Genomic DNA, 18,651 nt, shown 5'->3' with positions numbered 1-18,651 from the left:
TACTGTGTGCAAATGGAGTGTGCTTCCCCTGTGTCTCAAGCCTGGTTGTGCCATGGCTCGTGTCTGCGCGGTGCCCAGCTGACTACGGAGGGTGATGGTGGACTGCTTATGGGTCAGTGCTGTGGCTGGAGCCACACAGCCGGGCGCCATGTTTAGCTGCCCTTCCGGAGGTCCCCGGCACGAATTGCTTCCCTATCCTGACGCGGCTCCTATTGACTGGGCTTGTCGATTCTGGAGGATCTGTGTTGTACATTGTCACTTCCTGCGCCGCTGATATCTACATGGCTGTGTCTCGTATGGACTTTATTGGTCGTCCCCCCACCCGGTTCTGGATTCTTAGCTCGCTCGCCTCCTTCAAGATGTCTGCCATGAGACTGGACTGTGTCACTGCTTCGCATCGCAGGGGGCAGGGTTGAGTGTGCCTCTCATCACTTCAGGACTGTTCTCAATCGTACTGCTGGGACACTGATGGACTGCCGGGGATGTTGAACATGGGTATTGTACTGGTCGCGGGGTCTGGGATCGGGCGGCCGGAGTGATACATGAGGGTGGTTTTGGGAATATCTACTGGCCCTCCTCCGGTCTTATGTGAATTATGTTTCTTCTTTTTCCTCTCTTTTTCCCTTTTCTGTTCTAAATTTCGGGTTCGGTTTGTGGGCGACAGGCACGCTGCTAAGGGGGGGGGTAGGCCGTAGCCTCTGCATGTGTGCAGGGTGGGGGGTTGGGGATGGGGATTTTGTTTTAGTTTCAGTTTCTATGGGCCCTTTTTTCTTTCGTCTTTTCTTGGTTTCCTTTTCTTTTTCTTCCTTTGGGTCAGTTAGGTGCGTCGGGGTTGTGATACCTATTCTTTCCGCTGTTGATGTTGTCATTTTCGTGGATTTGGGTTTACTGAGTCCGTGGGGTGGGCGATGACCGACATGTACTGTTTTACTGTGCATCTATCCTGAAGATTATTATCCTTTCCGGCTTTTAATTCCTCTCCTTTGTTTTGCTGCTGACTCGCTGGCTCGTTGCCTGCCATTTGCTTTAGGTGGATTGAATGCATATGATCCTTCTTATCTACAAAACTTTTAAAATTAACCTAACTCCTCCTGTGCCTAGCGGTTCCACCTTGTTTGAGTCATGTCTTGGACACTTATCACGTAGGTTTTAATGGGGACTGCTGGGTCGTTCTATTCTTACTTTTTGTGCTACCGACTGCTTTCGAGGCCGGCCCGTGTGGTTGTGGGCCCGTATCTGTACGCTTACTATGCACAATAAAGGTTTAAAAAAATAAAGAAAGAAAGAAATGTCCCCGGAAGCCTCGTGGGCTTTCAACAATAATGTCCCCCGGGAGCCTCTCAGGGTTCGGAAGAACTGTCCCACATGTTGGAGTCCCCCTTCTGGGGACTCGAAATAAGAATACCCCCGGAGCTGCTGGAATTAAAGGGGGAGCGGCCCGCGGCCTTACGGGGCCGCTCCAGGAATATGCTCGGGCCACATACGGGGCATTTACAGAACACTGGGGCCCCGGCCTCGAGACGCCTGAACTCACCGGCCCTCTCGGGGACTTCTCTCCGTCTCCGTGCTGCTCCTTTTCACCCAGTCCTGCTCCTGGTGTGGGTGCGGCGCGGGGGAGCCCTCCTCAGTGAGGCTCCTCTAACGTCTTCAGGCTCGATCCACTCCAGTGCTATTTACAGATGTTCCAGGTTCTCTAGATACTAGGTGATCCTCCTCAAATGGACTAACAGGACCGCCTAGGTCCCCAACCTGGTGTTCTCTTAAGAAACCACCCAGGTTCTGAGATAGGGCTTTGGGCATCTGGGGACTCTCAGCCACCCACTCACTCCCACTCCACTGAGACAGGTAGTAAGCCCTTACACCCCTCTTGCTACTCTGGGACCTAGCTGGGCTACTCTGAACCTCTTCCACCACACTGGGCTGGAAGATACCTGAACCAGTATTGTTGGAATTACTCACCATTGACTCTTCAGAACCTCTATTACTTTCCCAGCGGTCTGCTTCTTCTGCCAGGGTGTCTGGATCAGTCAACCCACATTCCAACAGGTGTTGGCGCAACCCTGGCAAACAACTACTGAGCACCTGCTCTCTGAGAACCAGATCAAACAGTTTAGCAAAATCAGGTTCCGGGTGAACCTCTAACCAATCAGACAGTGCACCTTGACATTCATCCACAAAATCCCCCCAAGACTGGTTAGACAGTTTCCTACTGCCCCTGAATTTCAACCTATACTCCTCTTCTTGGGAAACAGGTACCATATTTGGGAACTGGGAATGGGACTTCCTGCACTGAAGTATATATCGCTGCCACCAGTGGACTCAACCCTCGCTGGGGAGTCCAGAAAATTATAATTGTGCTCAGGGGACAATCTACCCTCCTGAGCTAATTTCTCTCTGGCAAAGGCCCTCTCAGCCTCCGCCATCCTCTCCTGCACACCCAGCTGCGCTATCTCCTTGGCATGCTCTAACCTGAGCTTTTCCAAAGCCAGCTGGTGCTCCCTTTCTTCCCTCCTATCTACCCACTCCGCTGGGGACAGGGACAGGGAAAGGGATGGGGTGCTGCACCTGACACTGGACCCAGCAAGGGACTCCCCATCTATGGGGTCTTCACTATCTGCTGGTGCCCATGCACTGTCATCTTCTTCCTCTTCTTCAGACTCTTCAGGGCTCCCCTGAGACCAACCACCCTCCTGGTGTATGGCCCGGGCCCTTTCCTCCTCACTGCACTCAAGATCCCATTGATCCTTTTGCCATAGGATCAGGCTGTCCCTCAGTTTGGACTGGGTGTCTGACTCACCCACCTCTATGCCTCTCTCTTAATAGAACCGTACCAACTCTAACACACTGTATCTAAAGAGACCGCAGAGATCAAAAGCAGGCTCCATTTTGGCGGACGTTCTCGAGAATAGTTTAACACAGGGAACCTAGGGGTCTGAGCTAACATAGGAGAACACAATTCACAACATATTCAGCAAGCTCCCTATCCCAGAGAACTCACACTCACTTGTCTAGTGCTACATACCATTCATCCACACACAACCCCCCCCCCTCGGACCGGTAAGGCATCTTCTACCGCCCCTAATTTCTCAACCTGACCACACGTGACCAAACTCTGGGAGCAGGGCGGGAAACAAATATACTGGACACAATTACGCTGTCACCACTGGATCCCACCCTCTGATGAATCCAGAAAAACTCACTCTGCACTTAGGGGATAGAAACCACCCAGAGCTAGTGACACCTAACTCACAGTGCACAAGAAACACATTTCCCAAGAAATTACTTTTAGCATAAACTTAAAAACAATAATCCCCAAAATGTGATTATCTAAAATGCAGAGTTTTGTTGTGCAGCCAGTTGCCACTGCAGTACAACGCAAACACAAATCCGGATCCCTTCTGTTGCCGCCAATGTTAGAAATGGGATTTCCGGTTGGCTAAGGCTTGCGCCAAATCCAGGCAGAAACTACCACTCTAGTCAGGGCAAGGGAGTAATACGCCAAAGATAACCCCTGCTCACCCTCTAGGTAACGTGACGCGAGCAGCAAGGCTAATCCCGGAGGCAATGTAGGTTAAGTGTTTGCGCGCGCACCCAGTAACAACACCCAAGGCCCACCACAAAGGAAACTCCCCACAAGGTTATATATAAAAATAGCCTTTGTATTATACCAAACACATTAGATAATAAACACACACTTTACAATGTACCAGAGGCACGGGCAAAATTTACAGGGGATTATATACACAGGACAGGGCCACGTGCGCCACTGTCAGGAATATGCACTTTTAGAACTAGCACTTTGCAGAAATAACACTTTGTAGAAATAGCACTTTGTAGAAATAGAATACTTGTAGGAATAGCGCTTAGCACATAGAACATATAATAACTGTAGCACCAAATTAGCACATGTAGCACACAACCAGTAATCACTGGTAACAGGTAAGTACCACCTACGCAACCCTAACCACTTTAGGAATGTATCACGCAGGGAATCATGAACTCACTAGTGGGACCTAGATTAGGAAAAACAACCTCCTAAGCATCACATACATTCAGAGGTATAAAACATTACACATGATGCAGAAATCACGTTGGGCAGGTACTCACTTTTGAGCAAAGATCACATAGGTCCAAAAACATGTACCCCATGCAAGGGAACAACACTAGAACTGTCCCCCAGGCCGACTGGCCTCTCCGGGGCTGAAACGCCCTGTGTCCAGCATTGTCAGGGCAGGCTGCGCAGGGCAGCTAAAGGAAGATTGCGCACAGGGGAAAGCCTAAACGAAGCAACTGCCCACTAAGTGCTGGGCAGCTGTAGAACTCCTCTGGACTTCCACAGGGACAAGGGGCCCAAAACAATGTGGGAACCTGGAGCATCTCGTGGGCTCTTGCAACAAATGTGGCCCCAACATTGGAGTCCCTCGTGGGGGACTCGAAATAAACAAATGTGCCCTGAGCCTCTAGTGGGCTCGTAAGAAATTCCTCAATGCCCCCTGAAGCCCTCGTGGGCTAAATCACAAATGCCGGCTTCGTTGGAGTCCCGCTTGGGGTACTTGACAAATAAATGCCCCCTGAGCCTCGTGGACTCTCAAGAAATGTGCCCGGAAGCCTCGTTGGCTTTCAACAATAATTTCCCCCGGAAGCCTCCTAGGGCTCGGAAGAACCGTCCCACACGTTGGAGTCCCCCTTCTGAGGACTCGAAATAAGAATGCCCCTGGAGCTGCTGGAATTAAAGGGGGAACGGCCCTCTGCCTTCCGGGGCCGCTTCAGGAATATGCCCGGGCCCCCACGGGGCCTTTACAGAACACTGGGGCCCCCGCCTCGAGACGCCCACACTCACCGGGCCTCTTGGGGACTGCTCTCCGTCTCCATGCTGCTCCTTTTCACAGAGTCACAGTGCGGCACGGGGGAGCCCTCCTCAGTGGGACTCCTCGGACGTTTTCAGGCTCGGTCTCCTTTGGACAGCGCGGGGCTCTCCTCAACCACCGGAGCCCCGCCTGCACCCTCGGCCGCCCTCTTCTCCTCGCGCCGCGGCTGCGGAGGCGGGACTTCCGGGCAGGCTACGATGTAATTGGCCAGCCGACCAGCCACTTCCGGGTTGGGTTTTCTTGGTGGCTCGGGCCGGCGGCGGTGACACGTGGAGACACACGAGGGGTAAGCTCCCTCCAATTCAAAATATCCGAGGGTGTAGGCAACGACGAGGCACCAGAGGCAGGGTGGGCACCTGCCAAGGAAAAATGATTACTGCAAATAAACGGGGTGGGCACCCGTGCCGAAAATCAAGGTCCTCGGGGAATCCCTCTTAAAATAATTGCAGCTCCTTGCTGCTGGGGGAATACAGAAACTCTGCCCCTCTCACGATGCCACCCAAGCGCCCCCAGGCGCGGCGCTACAAAATGCAGGACAAGTTCTATTTAGGAAGGGAAGGGGGGGGGCAAGGCTGGGCCCAGGGGCCAGCTCACATGGCCCTCCAGGCAGGGAGACAGTCCCCAGTGGCGGTCCTCCTGGTGCCATCAGCAGCAGGCCCCCCTCCAAATTAGGATCAGCAAGAGAGAACCTTTTCCAAGGGGACACAGCCCCTTTTTATACAGAGAAATCCCTTTGTCTGGGTCCGTTGGGTGGGGGAAAAACCAGTTGCAGCTGGTTTTGGAGCACTTTGTTTTTCTCAGCCCCTCTCCCTATTCACTGGCCAGGCTAGGGATATCTGTCGCACCACAGGGGCAGAGCCAGCATTGTGTGGGGAAAGCACAGCCCTATTCAGGTCCCAGGTGCACTCCTCCCCGGCCATCAACATGCAGATCTCCCATCCACCACCGGGGCAGACCCATCATGACTCATGGAGCCAGGCTCACCAGCCAGCTCCAGCCAATCACAAGCCATTTAGCCCATTCACATAATTTACTCAGACAGGCCAACTTCTAGAAGTGGCACTTCCACACTAGTCACATTCATGCCGCACACATCATCACGCAGCATTTAATCACACGAGTACGCACATACCAAACTCGAGTCTGCACACCCCACGCATCAGGAACTACCAGGGACACATACATTCCCCATGCATTCTTATGGGAGGGCAGGCCAATCTCACCACACGCACTCAGAGTGCGCACACACTTTACACTGGGACACAGTGAAAGTGTGCAGAAGCCAAAAAATAACTAACACCAAGCCACATAGTAAAAGCAAAAAGTTTAGGGGTGAACCTGCCAGAAGGGCCAAGTCCAACATCCTCCAAATGTATACACGGCTGCTGCATTCTTAAAACCACCAACTGCATTTGGTATTGCAATAAAACATAATATTGGTGATAGATGGATGGATAGAGACTTTTGAAGAGTTCCTAGATGCAATAGATGAAAAAGTGTATAAAGTATCTTGAGAAACATGGCCGGTGAAGGAATGAAAGAAGCCATGAAAAAGAATTTACAAGAAGGTGAAAAGATATATGATCAAATAAAAAAGGCCTTTAATGTCAAGTTTAAGCCAGTGCCAAATGTGAATTATAAAAGATACATATTCAGCCAAGAATGCCAGAGACCAGGTAAGACCATTGAGGAGTTTGTTGAAAGACTGGATGTTTGGTAAAGCACTGAAAATACAATTAATTTATGATGAGGAGGCTACCCTCCTCGGAGTAATCAATGGATGTCTGTCGTATGCCTTTCAACGATGAATGCTTGCTGATGGAAACTGAGCTTCGATCAAGTCTTCAAGGCTGCTTGCGCTGACAAAGCGTGCTTATCGTCAAGTGACTGACATGGAGGCCGTAGACACCCAAAGTGCGTTGGTCATGAGCACAAAACTTAAGCCAAGGTACAAGGCCGAGAGACACAAGGTCCTGTCTCCACAGAAAAAGAAAACGTGGTATAGATATGGACTGTCATTTCCACACGAAGGTAAATGTCCCGGACAGATATGCATAGACTGTGGTAAAGCAAATCATTTGGTGACAACTTGCAACGCGAAGAGAAAAGTAAGTGCATTGCAGTGTGAAGACAAAAAGGCAGACCAAATGCTATAGCAGTGAAATTTGGCGTACTCCCACAAGGCTAAGCGGTCACACCATTTGAGGCAAATCGACGCAAAATGAAGTTGATCATCCTCTAAATCATCGAGAAAGAATTGCTCCGTGTCTGTTTACAATGAAAGGGACGATGACAATGTGCGATATTGATGTTTAATTTAAAAAGGCATGCACATATGGGACTAGTCGAATGTGAGTTAAAATCCAAAGTGAAGACAATTCAACAGGTCCGACATCATGGCTTTCTCCCATTGTAACTGTGCCTAAAAGAGACATTGAAGGCCCTGTAGGCATAAGTGCTGACATGCGTCAGGCCAACAGGGCAACTGAGCAAGAGAAACCTTACAGTCCGCACACTGCTGATATAATAACTCAATTGAATGGCGCAGAGTTCTTCTCTCGACTCAACCTAAATAAAGGATCTTACCAATTGGAACTTGAAGAAAAATCCAGATACGTTGCAACCTTTTCTACGCATATAGGTTTGTTTTGCTAAAAGCGATTGAGTTTTGGTATATCCTGTGCTGCAGAACTTTTCCAGGACGTCATTTGACTTATTATATAGCCTGTAGTAAATGCATTTAACTATAGTGATATATTGGTATTGTGGGGCTGCACAGCAAGAGCATTACAAAACTCTCATGCAAGTATGTCATTTGCTGAATGATGCAGCCTTAACTCTGAATGCTAACAAATAAGAATTCCACACGAAAAGCGTGAAATTCTTCAGCCATGTCTTTTGTGATGGGGGTATGAAACCTGATCCATCTAGAGTACAAGCATTGTCTACTGCAAATCCCCCACTTGGCATTTCTATTTTAAGATTATTTCTTGGAACGGTCAATTACTGTTCTAGATGCATACAAGACTTTGCTATGGTCATTGCACCAAATTAAACAAAAGTATGTGTATTTTCATTGGCCACATGAGTGTAAGAAGAATGAATAAATGAATGAATTTAAGTTTGTATAGCGTGTGGCTTCCCTGAGGCCTCCTAGTGCTTATGGCCCGAGCGGCAGAGGAACAGCAATCTTAGAGCGATCCCTTGCAGAGATGGGTTTTCAGGAGCTTGCGGAAGGCCAACAGAGTGTCTAAAAAATCAAGCAAGCCATTGAGAGCGCCATTGAAACACCTGACTTTGATCCCAAACTCCATAAAGAGGTTGTAATTGATGCTAGCCCTGTAGGGTTAGGCGCAATCCTTGCACAGCACAAGGGACTGCCAAATTCCCAGAGACATATCGTGGTACATTTCAATAAGAACCTGTAACAAACTGAACGTGCATACTCGCACCCTGAGAAAGAAAGTTTGGCACTGGTTTGGGCTTGTGAATAATTTCCATGGGTTTGTGGATGGAAAGCCCTTCACATTAGTGACTGATCCCCAAGCATAGTTTATGGTATTCGGCAATCCCACAGCAAAAATGCCTCCTCGAATTGAGTGCTGGGGTTTGAGGTCACAAGAATTTCAACTACACGATTCTTCATCATCCAGGGAAAGATCAGAAACTGGCAGATTATGCCCTAGTACCCCATCTAATACAGTGGAGGATTACATCAAATTTATTGTGAAATCGAGCACACCAGCTGCCATGTCTTTAGAGCAAATTGTCACTGCCACCAGCCAAGGTAATGGCATGTCAAGATTAAAAGTTGCGGAACCAGTATTCTAGACCTCTCACTAATGACAGCGAGTATATGAAGTTCAGAAATGTGAGATGAACTTTCAGTAACGCAGGAAGGCCTCATTCTGCAAGGTATACGGATTGTTATTCACCAAAGTCTCTGACAACAAGTAGTCGAATTTGCCCAAGAAGGAGATCGAGGAATAGTTGCCTTTAAGAGAGCTGTCCGTGATCGAGTCTGGTTTCCGTATCTTGACATAAGGGTCAAAAATGAATTGAAGACTAGTCACATATGCAACTTTCTTTCCTCTCAAGTTAGTCAGCAACCTTTGATTATGTCAGAATTGCCAGATCATGCTTGGAAGAGAATTGCTATTGATTTTTTTTATGGCCCTCTGGATAATGGAAATTATCTTCTAGTTATTGATGATCAATACTCCCATTTTCCATTGGTAGAAGACCTTTCATTCACTACACATGAGCAGGGTTATTCAAAACGTAGATGGCATCTTTGCGTCATGACTTGTACCTGCAAGTTTAAAATCTGACAAGGACCCACCTTTTAATAGTCAAGAATTCAAAAACTTTCTAAATTACCTCCATTTAAAGAATCATAAAAAGCACTCCCCTTTGACCCCAGGCCAATGGTCTGGTAGAACGCCTCATGAGTACTCTAAAGAAAGCTGTTCAGTATTTTGCACTTGTGAAGCTCGACCTCGAAGGTGTTTTGAACACTATTCTTTGAGGTTACCGTTTGACCCCCTCACTCAACCACAGAGGAAACCCCTGCAACTATCATGTTTGGAAGAGTCATGACAACCAAGCTTTCCCAATGGAAGGGGCTGGCTGTGACAGGGGATACATCTGCATTCATCTGCACGCTGATAGTCTTCTTGGGCTGGGAGAGAGGTGATTCACACTTACATTTGAATAGGTTGTGTCCTGCCCTCACTGAAAGGGCTGATTTACCCCGTACTGATCGTCTGGAGCCAGGAATGGGATGCAAGGGACTGTTGCACGCTTCTTAGGGTTCCTTTGAAGTCACCCGTTCATCAAAGACAATTTTGAGTATATGTACTGGAGCTCTAATCCCATGTTTTTAGACGCTGCTTGGGACTTGTAACCAGACACTGTTGGTTCTACAAACTGCTCATCGCCATGAGGACTGCTGTGCTGCCAGGAGCAACCACCATTTTGACTAACTGCCTTGTTGTGTTGTCCTGCTGCTGCTGGGCGGCAGGAGGGACTGCCAATTTGTAACATAATAGTATGTGCTCTCTGCTGCCTGCCCACCCCCCTTTGTGCCCCAAAGTGCTCTCCAAGGGCTTGTTTGCTTGCCCCCTGTCCTCTTGAGACCTTGTTGCCTCTTTTCTCCGAGACTTCTGCTGGGTGAGCCCATTTTACAAAGGCTAGCATGTCGCCAGTGCTCCCTTCTGCACCAAGGTAAAACTTTGTGCATTACAGGACAGTGCACCATGGGCCTACAGTGCAGCTCTCTGATCAGCAGCGTGCCTTTGCGCATTCTAGGGAAGTGCTCTATGTTTTACAAACCAGCATGTGGTGAGCGTTTTTTCTTTAGCGTGAACAGCGTTGTTTCGCCTGGAGGCATTACCAGAGAAACAAACACGTCCTTGAGCCACCGTGCTCACTGCAGCTGAATTGTATTGTGAACCTCACCCCCGAAGTCTGGCAAGATATCGTCACTGTCAGATACCACCAAGAACAAACTAGTGTTGCCCCTCCGGTCCTGAGACTCAAGGAACAGCACCCTGAAGACTTGTACTGCTCAGAGGTGGTACAGTGCAGAGCCTAAGGCTGCAGAGCTACAGGAGCTGCACAAAGCCTTCAAGGGGGGACTTTCGACGACACGTTGTGCTCTAACATGTGGCGTGCCAGCATTCAGAGGCTCATTCCAGCCAGCCTTGCCCTTTTTAACGCATAAACTGCACAAAGCTACCAATGTCGGGTCCCACGTCCGAGACATGACAACATTGTTAGCAAGTTACAGATGCCCTGAGGACAGTGACCCTGCACCCACAAAGGTACTGTGAGGCAAGTTGGGTCCAGAAGAGTGGTATATCCACCCTGCTCTCCTTCACTGGTTGCTTGGTTTCCCTTGAGCAAAGAGTCGCGATTCAAGCGGCCCCGGCAGGCTCCAAATTCGCTAGAGCGTGAGGGGCATTTCTTGTTCAGCATTGTCTCTGCTCTGGAGATGACCTCAAGAATGGCGCAGGGCCGTCCATAGAGGAGTACTGCGGGAAGACTCAAGCTCAATTACTGTTTAGCGTTTAGTAGGTGCTCCTGCCCCCTACATTTGGTTTCCAAATGCAATCACTTCAACCACGTTCAACGTTCACTACAGTTACCATATGATGTGTAATAGGAGCGCAGGTGTGCTGTGTCCTCTTTTCATAGTAATTTGTGTTTTTCTCTATCAAACCTGCATTATTTGCACTAACAGTGTGATTAAAGTCATTTTGGTCTTGTTTGATGTACAATATAGAATTTATTTTTACATAATTCTGCGTGGATTCCCTTTTGTGGTTTACTCACTGTGTTGCTGCTCTAGTGTGTTGCACAAATGCTCTGCACATTGCCTCTTTAAACTAGCCTGACTGCTCTGCGCCAAGCTACCAGAGGGTGAGCGCAGGTTATCTCGGGCGTGTATCTGGCTTACCCTGACTAGAGTGGTGGATTCTGCCTGGCTTAGGTGCCTACCCTAGCCAACCAGAAACCCCATCTCCAACAGTGGTTCTTGTGAATCACTTGATTTCCCAGCATGCTCCTGCTGCAGGACCAGGTCACCGCACTTTGTGTAGGACTAGCCACCATGTGTGTCTCAAAGGGAAGTGTGACTCTTCTTCTTAGAACATACACTTTTTTCCCTGAATTGTAACTGTTCACTTTTCCATATTATAACAATGCAGCTTTTTCAAGAAGTATTTTCCATATGTAATTTTCAATGTTTTTTCTATTTTGCAGAACAACAATCACATCTAGAAAGTATGAATGGGAAAGAAAGCCATAAAGGTCCCGGAGGAAAGATGAATTTTACTCAAAATATCTACTTTAAAGAACGACGCAGAATGCACATGAGGGAGAGACGCTTTGTTTGTAATGTGTGTGACAAAGGATTTATCAATGAGACACTTCTTGTGAGGCACAAAAAAGGACACACCAGCCTCAGGCCATATCCCTGCGAAACATGTAAAAAGTGTTTCACTCAAAAGGCAACTTTTTTACAGCATCAAAGAACACACACTGGAGAGAGGCCTTATCACTGCACTGTATGTGCAAAGAGCCTCACTCAAGAGCAAATTCTCCATGAGCATCAAAGCATACACACAGGAGAAAAGCCTTATCGCTACACCATGTGTGAGAAGAGCTTCAATCAAAAGACAACTCTACTAAAGCACAAACTAATACATACCGGAGAGAGACCTTATCACTGCACTGTGTGTTCAAAGCGCTTTTCTCGTAAGGCGACCCTTGTACTGCATCAAAGAACACACACCGGAGAGAGGCCTTATCACTGCACTGTGTGTTTCAAAACCTTTTCTCAAAAGGGAGACCTCGTACGGCATCAAAGAGTACACACAGGAGAGAGACCTCATCATTGCACTGTGTGTTCAAAGCACTTTTCTCATAAGGCAACCCTTGTACGGCATCAAAGAACACACACCGGAGAGAGGCCTTATCACTGCACTGTGTGTTTCAAAACCTTTTCTCAGAAGAGAAACCTTGTACTGCATCAAAGAACACACACAGGAGAGCGGCCTTATCCCTGCACTGTGTGTTCAAAGCGCTTTTCTCAAAAGGGAGGCCTCGTACGGCATCAAAAAGCACACACAGGAGAGCGGCCTTATCACTGCACTCTGTGTTCCAAGCGCTTTGCTGATAAGGGATCCCTTGTACGGCATCAAATCGTACACACAGGAAAGAAGCTTTATCACTGCACTGAGTGTTCCCAGCGCTTTGCTTATAAGGGAACACACACAGGAGAAAAGCCTTTTCGCTGTACTGTGTGCGAGAAGAGCTTCAATCAAAAGGCAAATCTACAAACGCACCAACTAATCTAATTTCTTTATAAATGTGCTGAGCGTTTCTCACTGCTAGTTGATTCTATTGTACTAACCTAATATAGGATTCATTTACCACCTCTCTCATGCATTACATGAGGGCACAGCCGCAACACTTTCACGCCGTCTTACAAAACACACACTAAACTACTACTTACGCGTCACAACAACTTTGAGCTCACAGCTAGGGCTCTCAGCACAGCCCCCTATTTGCAGATGCCAAAGTCCTAACAAATCGAAGCCCGTAGCCCCTCTTGCTTCCATCTTCAGCCCAGGTGCTGCTCGCTCTTTGTGGTGTCTGATTAACGTTGGAGATGCAGAAAAAAACGTGGGCTCTTTTCCCTTCCCATCATACCTTTTCCCACATATGTTTAAGAGTTAGTAGTTGAACTGTGTTTATTGCAGATGTATGTAGACATCTTTTCCTAAATAAATCCTGCTGTATCTTGCATTGCATTGGGTTCGAGTCAGCATTCTGTTCATTAAAGATCCCCTTCTATAGGACGCACATTTATTTTTGTGTCACTCTGTAATTTCTACAGCGCTCAGGCTTCGGTAGTGAAGAGTGCTGCCGCAACCAACTGGAAAGCAGCGAACCCACCAAGCAGCCCCGTATCTCTGAGTGCCGCCAGGTATAACTTGATTTACCTCTTGTAAGGAGTAAGTACTGTGTCCAGACTGATTTTTTAATTTCTTTTTTCATCCCAGTTCTTTTTTGCTTTTCTCATTCGAAGAATGCAAAATACAACAAGACTTAGTGCAGGATGTACTAGCATCAGGAATACCGATTTCCTAATTGTGATTCTCTCTGAGTCGCAATTTGGAAATCGGAATTCCTAATGTATGAAACTCTTTTGAGTTTCATTGGCGATTGCTAGCGAGTGACAAATAGACCTACCTCATGCATATTAGTGTGGTAGGTCGCAATTTGAGACCCATTAGGAATCACAGCCATCACAGAGATGGCAGCCTGCTGAGGACAGCAGACCACCATGTCTATGATTGGTTTTTAATAAAGCAGTCTTTTTTTTATTTTTTTAATGCAGCCTATTTTCCTTAAAGGATAATGGGATGCATTTAAAAAGAAAAAAAATAAGCTTTTTCGTTTATATTTTTTAAGAGTAGACAAGGGGGTCCGTGGAACAGCTGCCTACTCTTAAAAATATTTGTTTTCCATTCTTTAAAGGACCCCTATCTATTTGCAAATGTGTTACCACCTCCTTCAAGGAGTCAGTAAAATATGACCTTAATTCGGTCGCAAAACTTTCATACAGCCCATTACGATTCAGTAATTGGAAGAAATGCCGTAAACACGCACCTTTTAAATACAAAATCGCAAACGTAAATTGCGAGTAGGTAGCGTGGTACCGAATCACAATTTGTATTTGGTACATTTGTAAAAGCATTTTTGCGGTTGGACGTTTCCGACTGCAAAAATGCTTCCCACAGAGACAATCTCCCAACCCTAGATATTATTGCAAATCTCAGTCAGTTAAAATGCAAAACCAAAGAAACTCTTTTAAAAAAAAGAAGTGCACAAGTTCATAAATATAAATTTTCACAATACGAAGGCGGCGACAAAATTAGAAAAATCTTAGAGTTTAAAGTAGCAGAGGATAGAGCACAATCTATGATCTCCCAAAATACGGGGGTTGATAATAAGAGATATAATCAGCCAGATGATATAATTCAACAATTTGCCAAATATTATGAAATCTTATATACACCAGAGAATATACCTAACGATAAAATAATTGAAAACTATCTAAAAGAAAACTTAACAAATAAGTTAACAAGAAACGAAACAGAGGAATTGATCTTAGAAATAACTAATGAAGAATTAAAAGAGGCCTTAAAATCATTGCCATTAGGAAAATCTGCTGGTGAGGACACCATCCCGTTGGAAATCTACAGACTATGTTTGGACGAGCTAACACCTTTTCTTTTAGAAGTAATTACCTATATAGGAAGAACCGGGTCAGCTCCCCGCTCTTGGAACAAAGCTAAAATCATCTTTTTTCATTAAAAGGGTAAACCTAAAGAGGATATGGGCTCATATAGGCCAATCTCCCTGATCAATGTTGATGCTAAGATTTTTGCAAAATGTTTGGCTAGAAGACTTGCACCACTAATGCCTAAAATTGTAAACACACAACAACATGGGTTCATAACAGGGAGAGATACATCAGCCCATGTCAATACAGCAATAACTGCGTTTGATATAGCAGAAATAGAGGATACCCCCCTAGCCATGATAATGCTTGATGCCGAAAAGGCGTTCGATCGGGTGGGGTGGGACTATCTATGGCACGTAATGGGATCTATGGGGTTTGGTGGAAAATTTTTAAACGGGATTCGGGCACTCTACAACAATCCAACCGCATTTACTAGCTATGGCGGTCTTACTTCACAATGCTTCCCAATCAAGAGGGGCACACGTCAAGGGTGTCCCCTATCACCTTTATTGTTTGCCCTTTCATTAGAACCGTTTCTAAAGGCTTTGGATGCTCAGTTAGGAATAATACCCTTCAAGACTGGCAGTCAAAACTTAAAAATGACTGCATATGCGGACGACATCGCTATATACTCTATTGAAACAACTGAGTCTCTAAAAGCTATCAAATTTGAAGCATCAAAATTTGGCAATGTATCAGGTTATAAATTAAATGCTCATAAAACTCAAATAATAGCTAATTTTGCTCCCCCTCAACCAATACCTGAAATATGCAAGACCGCGACATATCTAGGAATTAAAATTACTTCAAACGTCAAAGAACTTAATAACATCAATTATAAAAACTTAATGAAAACTACCACTTCAAATTTAAAAAAATGGCACCGACTTCCATTAAATTTAATCGGTGGAATAAATCTGATAAAAATGAAAATAATACCAAAATACTTATACTTATTCAGATCAATTCCTTTGGCACAAAATAGACTTTTTTTCAAACAATTAGATAGGATCTTCTGTAACTTTATCTGGGGGTATAAGAAGGCTAGGAGATCGTTAAAAATGCTGAAAAATCAAATAGGATCTGGTGGGCTTAACTTTCCTGTCGTGAGATTATACTTCTGGGCTTCATTTATAAGGCGTATTCGATCACTACTAAATGAAGAGGATCTATTTTTCTATCATTACTTATCATTAAAGGGAGATGCTAAACAATTTTTCCTCCGTATTACAGATCCGAACTTCTACAAAAGGGTTAAATTTAAGACTATACGAGATATAGTAAAGATATGGAAGGATATATCTATGTATTGTAAAACCACTATATTTCACTCACAATTAATCTTATGGGATAATCCCGGACTGCCAAATATATTTAGCGACGGGATATCCCGTGAATGGCAACGGAAAGGAATTATGGTTTTGGGCGATCTATATAACTCTCGAGGTATTCTGAATTTTCTAACTTTAAAGCAATTATATAGCCTATCTGACACACATAGATTTAAATATATGCAAATATATGACTTTTTAATACGGAAGAACAGAATTAACACTTTGCCGAGTGGGGGTATATGGGACCTATTAAATTCTAAAAAAGAGAAATCAATAATCAGCTCGGCATATAAATTCTTTATAGGTCTAAGTCCCGATGATAATGATATACTAGAAAATAAATGGAATCTAAAACTCGGTACTAATTTTACTGGAAAACAAATAAGCACATCTTATACTAACATTCATGACTATGTAAGATCATCCAATTTACGTCTACAACAATATAGAACTACATATATGCTATATTATACCCCAGAAAGATTTTCTAAATGGTCCTCGAATAATATCACGAGAGAAAAAACTAAATGCCCGAAATGTGACGAGTATGCGGCAGATCTTGTCCATATGCTGTTTTCATGTCCGAAATTAGGGAAATTCTGGGAAGAAGTGGGAAAGATTCTAACCACAAAAAAAATTCTTAGTTCACCAATAACCGCATCTATGGTAATATTAAGCCCACATCAAGTCAACCACATCATATACTACTATCAATTTTATTTTCCTGTGCCCAATTAACTTTAGCCAGGGCCTGGATCAACCCCAACCCACCCAACGCTTTGGAATGGTGGTACCTGGTTAATGAAATAAAAATTATGGAATGCACATTGGCAGAACTCAGGGGTGTCGGATCGCTCAAAAAATTTGAGAAAATCTGGGGGAACCTAGAAATGAACTGATGTACTCAAGATAAATATATTATATGTTCATTTATGTTTTTTTTGATCTTATGTTAAGTAACCTCTGACAAAGTGAAAAGATTGATCAATCTATGTTTAATTTTGTATTTATCGGTTGAATGGTAACTTTGTTGAATGCTTTGTAATTTTATACCGGGTGAAAATAAATTAAAAAAAAAAAAAATGCTTCCCACAAGTGGCCCCTAATGATTTACTCCCCCAGCAGCAGAACTAGCCAAAAGGGCACTAAACTAATGGTGCAGCGTCAGCTTTGCACGTGTGCAGCAACAGCGGTGGCTTTGAGCACTGCCACTTAGTTAAAAAAAAAAAATAATAATTTGTTGGAAGGGGGTTATCCCTGGATGGCAGCAATAGGTACTGCTGACCACACAGGGGCCTCTCCCTCCCAGGAACGTTGCCGAGCGTTTGGGGTCTGACCCTCAGATGTGAGGGTTAGGCATTTATAGTTGCACACAGAGAGATTCCACTATACCACAGAAGAACAACACACCAGTTAATTACTTGGTGGAGGGCCTCCGCTTCGACCATGCCACCCTCCGCAAGGAGTATGATGCCCTGGCCGCAAAATTCACCAGCACCCTCCAGTAGTGGAGTGTCCCTTGCCCTTTTTTTAGAGACTTTTGGGGGGTGGGATTTGGGAGTTGGGTTCTTTTTGGGACTTTTCAAAGACAATCGTTGGGGTTAGGGAGGGTCTTGAGGGAGATTATTTTGTTAGGGCTACATAAATATACGTTTTTAAACTTTATCTGACCATACCTGTTTTTTACTGCTTTTCAGTCTGGTGGGTGGGGGTTTAACAGTAAGTTTGTTTTCCTGAAGAGTCCTAGGACTTTAGTAGTACTACCGTCAATCTCTCGTCTAGTCCTAATACTCCATTATACTACCTCCCACCAAACGCTTATCTTACCTGTAATTTGTGTTAGAAATTAGGGCTAGGCCCAGGGCTGGCTCCACGGGAAATGGGGATTAAGGTTGGCAATCCTGGGCGGATGAAATTTCCTCATTGCGGTGGTACTAGTGGTGTGACACAGTGGCAGTTGCATGCCTATGGAAAAAAAGAAAACGAAACCTGGTTTGTCCTTACTGTAGCATTACAACGGTTACGGTACGATAGAGAATATAGCAGGTGACAGTACACTAGAACAGTGCCACAATGTAGCCTAACAAATGGTAAAGTATTGCAAGTATAACTAGTACTTGCGTTGAATTTATTTGACATTGGCTCCTACTACTACAAGAAATAGTACTGAAGCTGAGTACGTCTAGAATATATCCTCGTATTCCTTCACCAGCCTGTTGCTATGACCTTATCCTCCCCAGCAAGTGTGTGGAATTATTGATGTCATTTAGTCAGACATCAAACAAAACCACACAGCCCGGGGGAAGAGGGTTAGGGTTTGGAAAATGGATGGGAATGGGGGTTTCTTTTTGGGTAGGTTTTGTTGAGAGAAGAAAAAAAAAGCACAGCATGGACAAACAATAATTGAAGATAAAGAAATCTTTGGGTACAAACTAAAGCTAACCACATGCAGTCACACTCATAGAAGAAAACAATGGATACTGTGTCTGTATTCTGTATGTTGTTGGAGTTGTCCTGTTGTCCTGTTGAATTTGGTAAGTAAGTTGCATGCAGCAAACAATTCCTCTTATTAGCGGCACTCCTCCATTCCAGCTGACGCTTCGTCCATCAATGTTGGTGACCACTGACAGAA

At 45.2% G+C, this 18,651-nt stretch overlaps 1 protein-coding gene across 1 annotated transcript in view; it reads left to right on the top strand.

The window, feature by feature from the left end:
- The window catches only part of LOC144823551 (uncharacterized), an 89,813-nt gene extending 76,632 nt beyond the window's left edge, over positions 1 to 13,181 (top strand). The window contains exons 3-4 of the mRNA XM_078682201.1: positions 11,634 to 12,577; positions 12,638 to 13,181. Of these exons, the coding sequence (XP_078538327.1) occupies positions 11,634 to 12,577; positions 12,638 to 12,730 (1,037 nt within the window). The 3' untranslated portion in view covers positions 12,731 to 13,181. The remainder of the gene's footprint in view (positions 1 to 11,633; positions 12,578 to 12,637) is intronic.
- The last annotated feature ends 5,470 nt before the right edge of the window (positions 13,182 to 18,651 follow it).

Source organism: Lissotriton helveticus, chromosome 1_1 (assembly GCF_964261635.1).
Source record: "Lissotriton helveticus chromosome 1_1, aLisHel1.1, whole genome shotgun sequence".
Lineage (NCBI taxonomy): Eukaryota > Metazoa > Chordata > Amphibia > Caudata > Salamandridae > Lissotriton > Lissotriton helveticus.
This window is presented reverse-complemented; position numbering and strand designations above follow the sequence as displayed.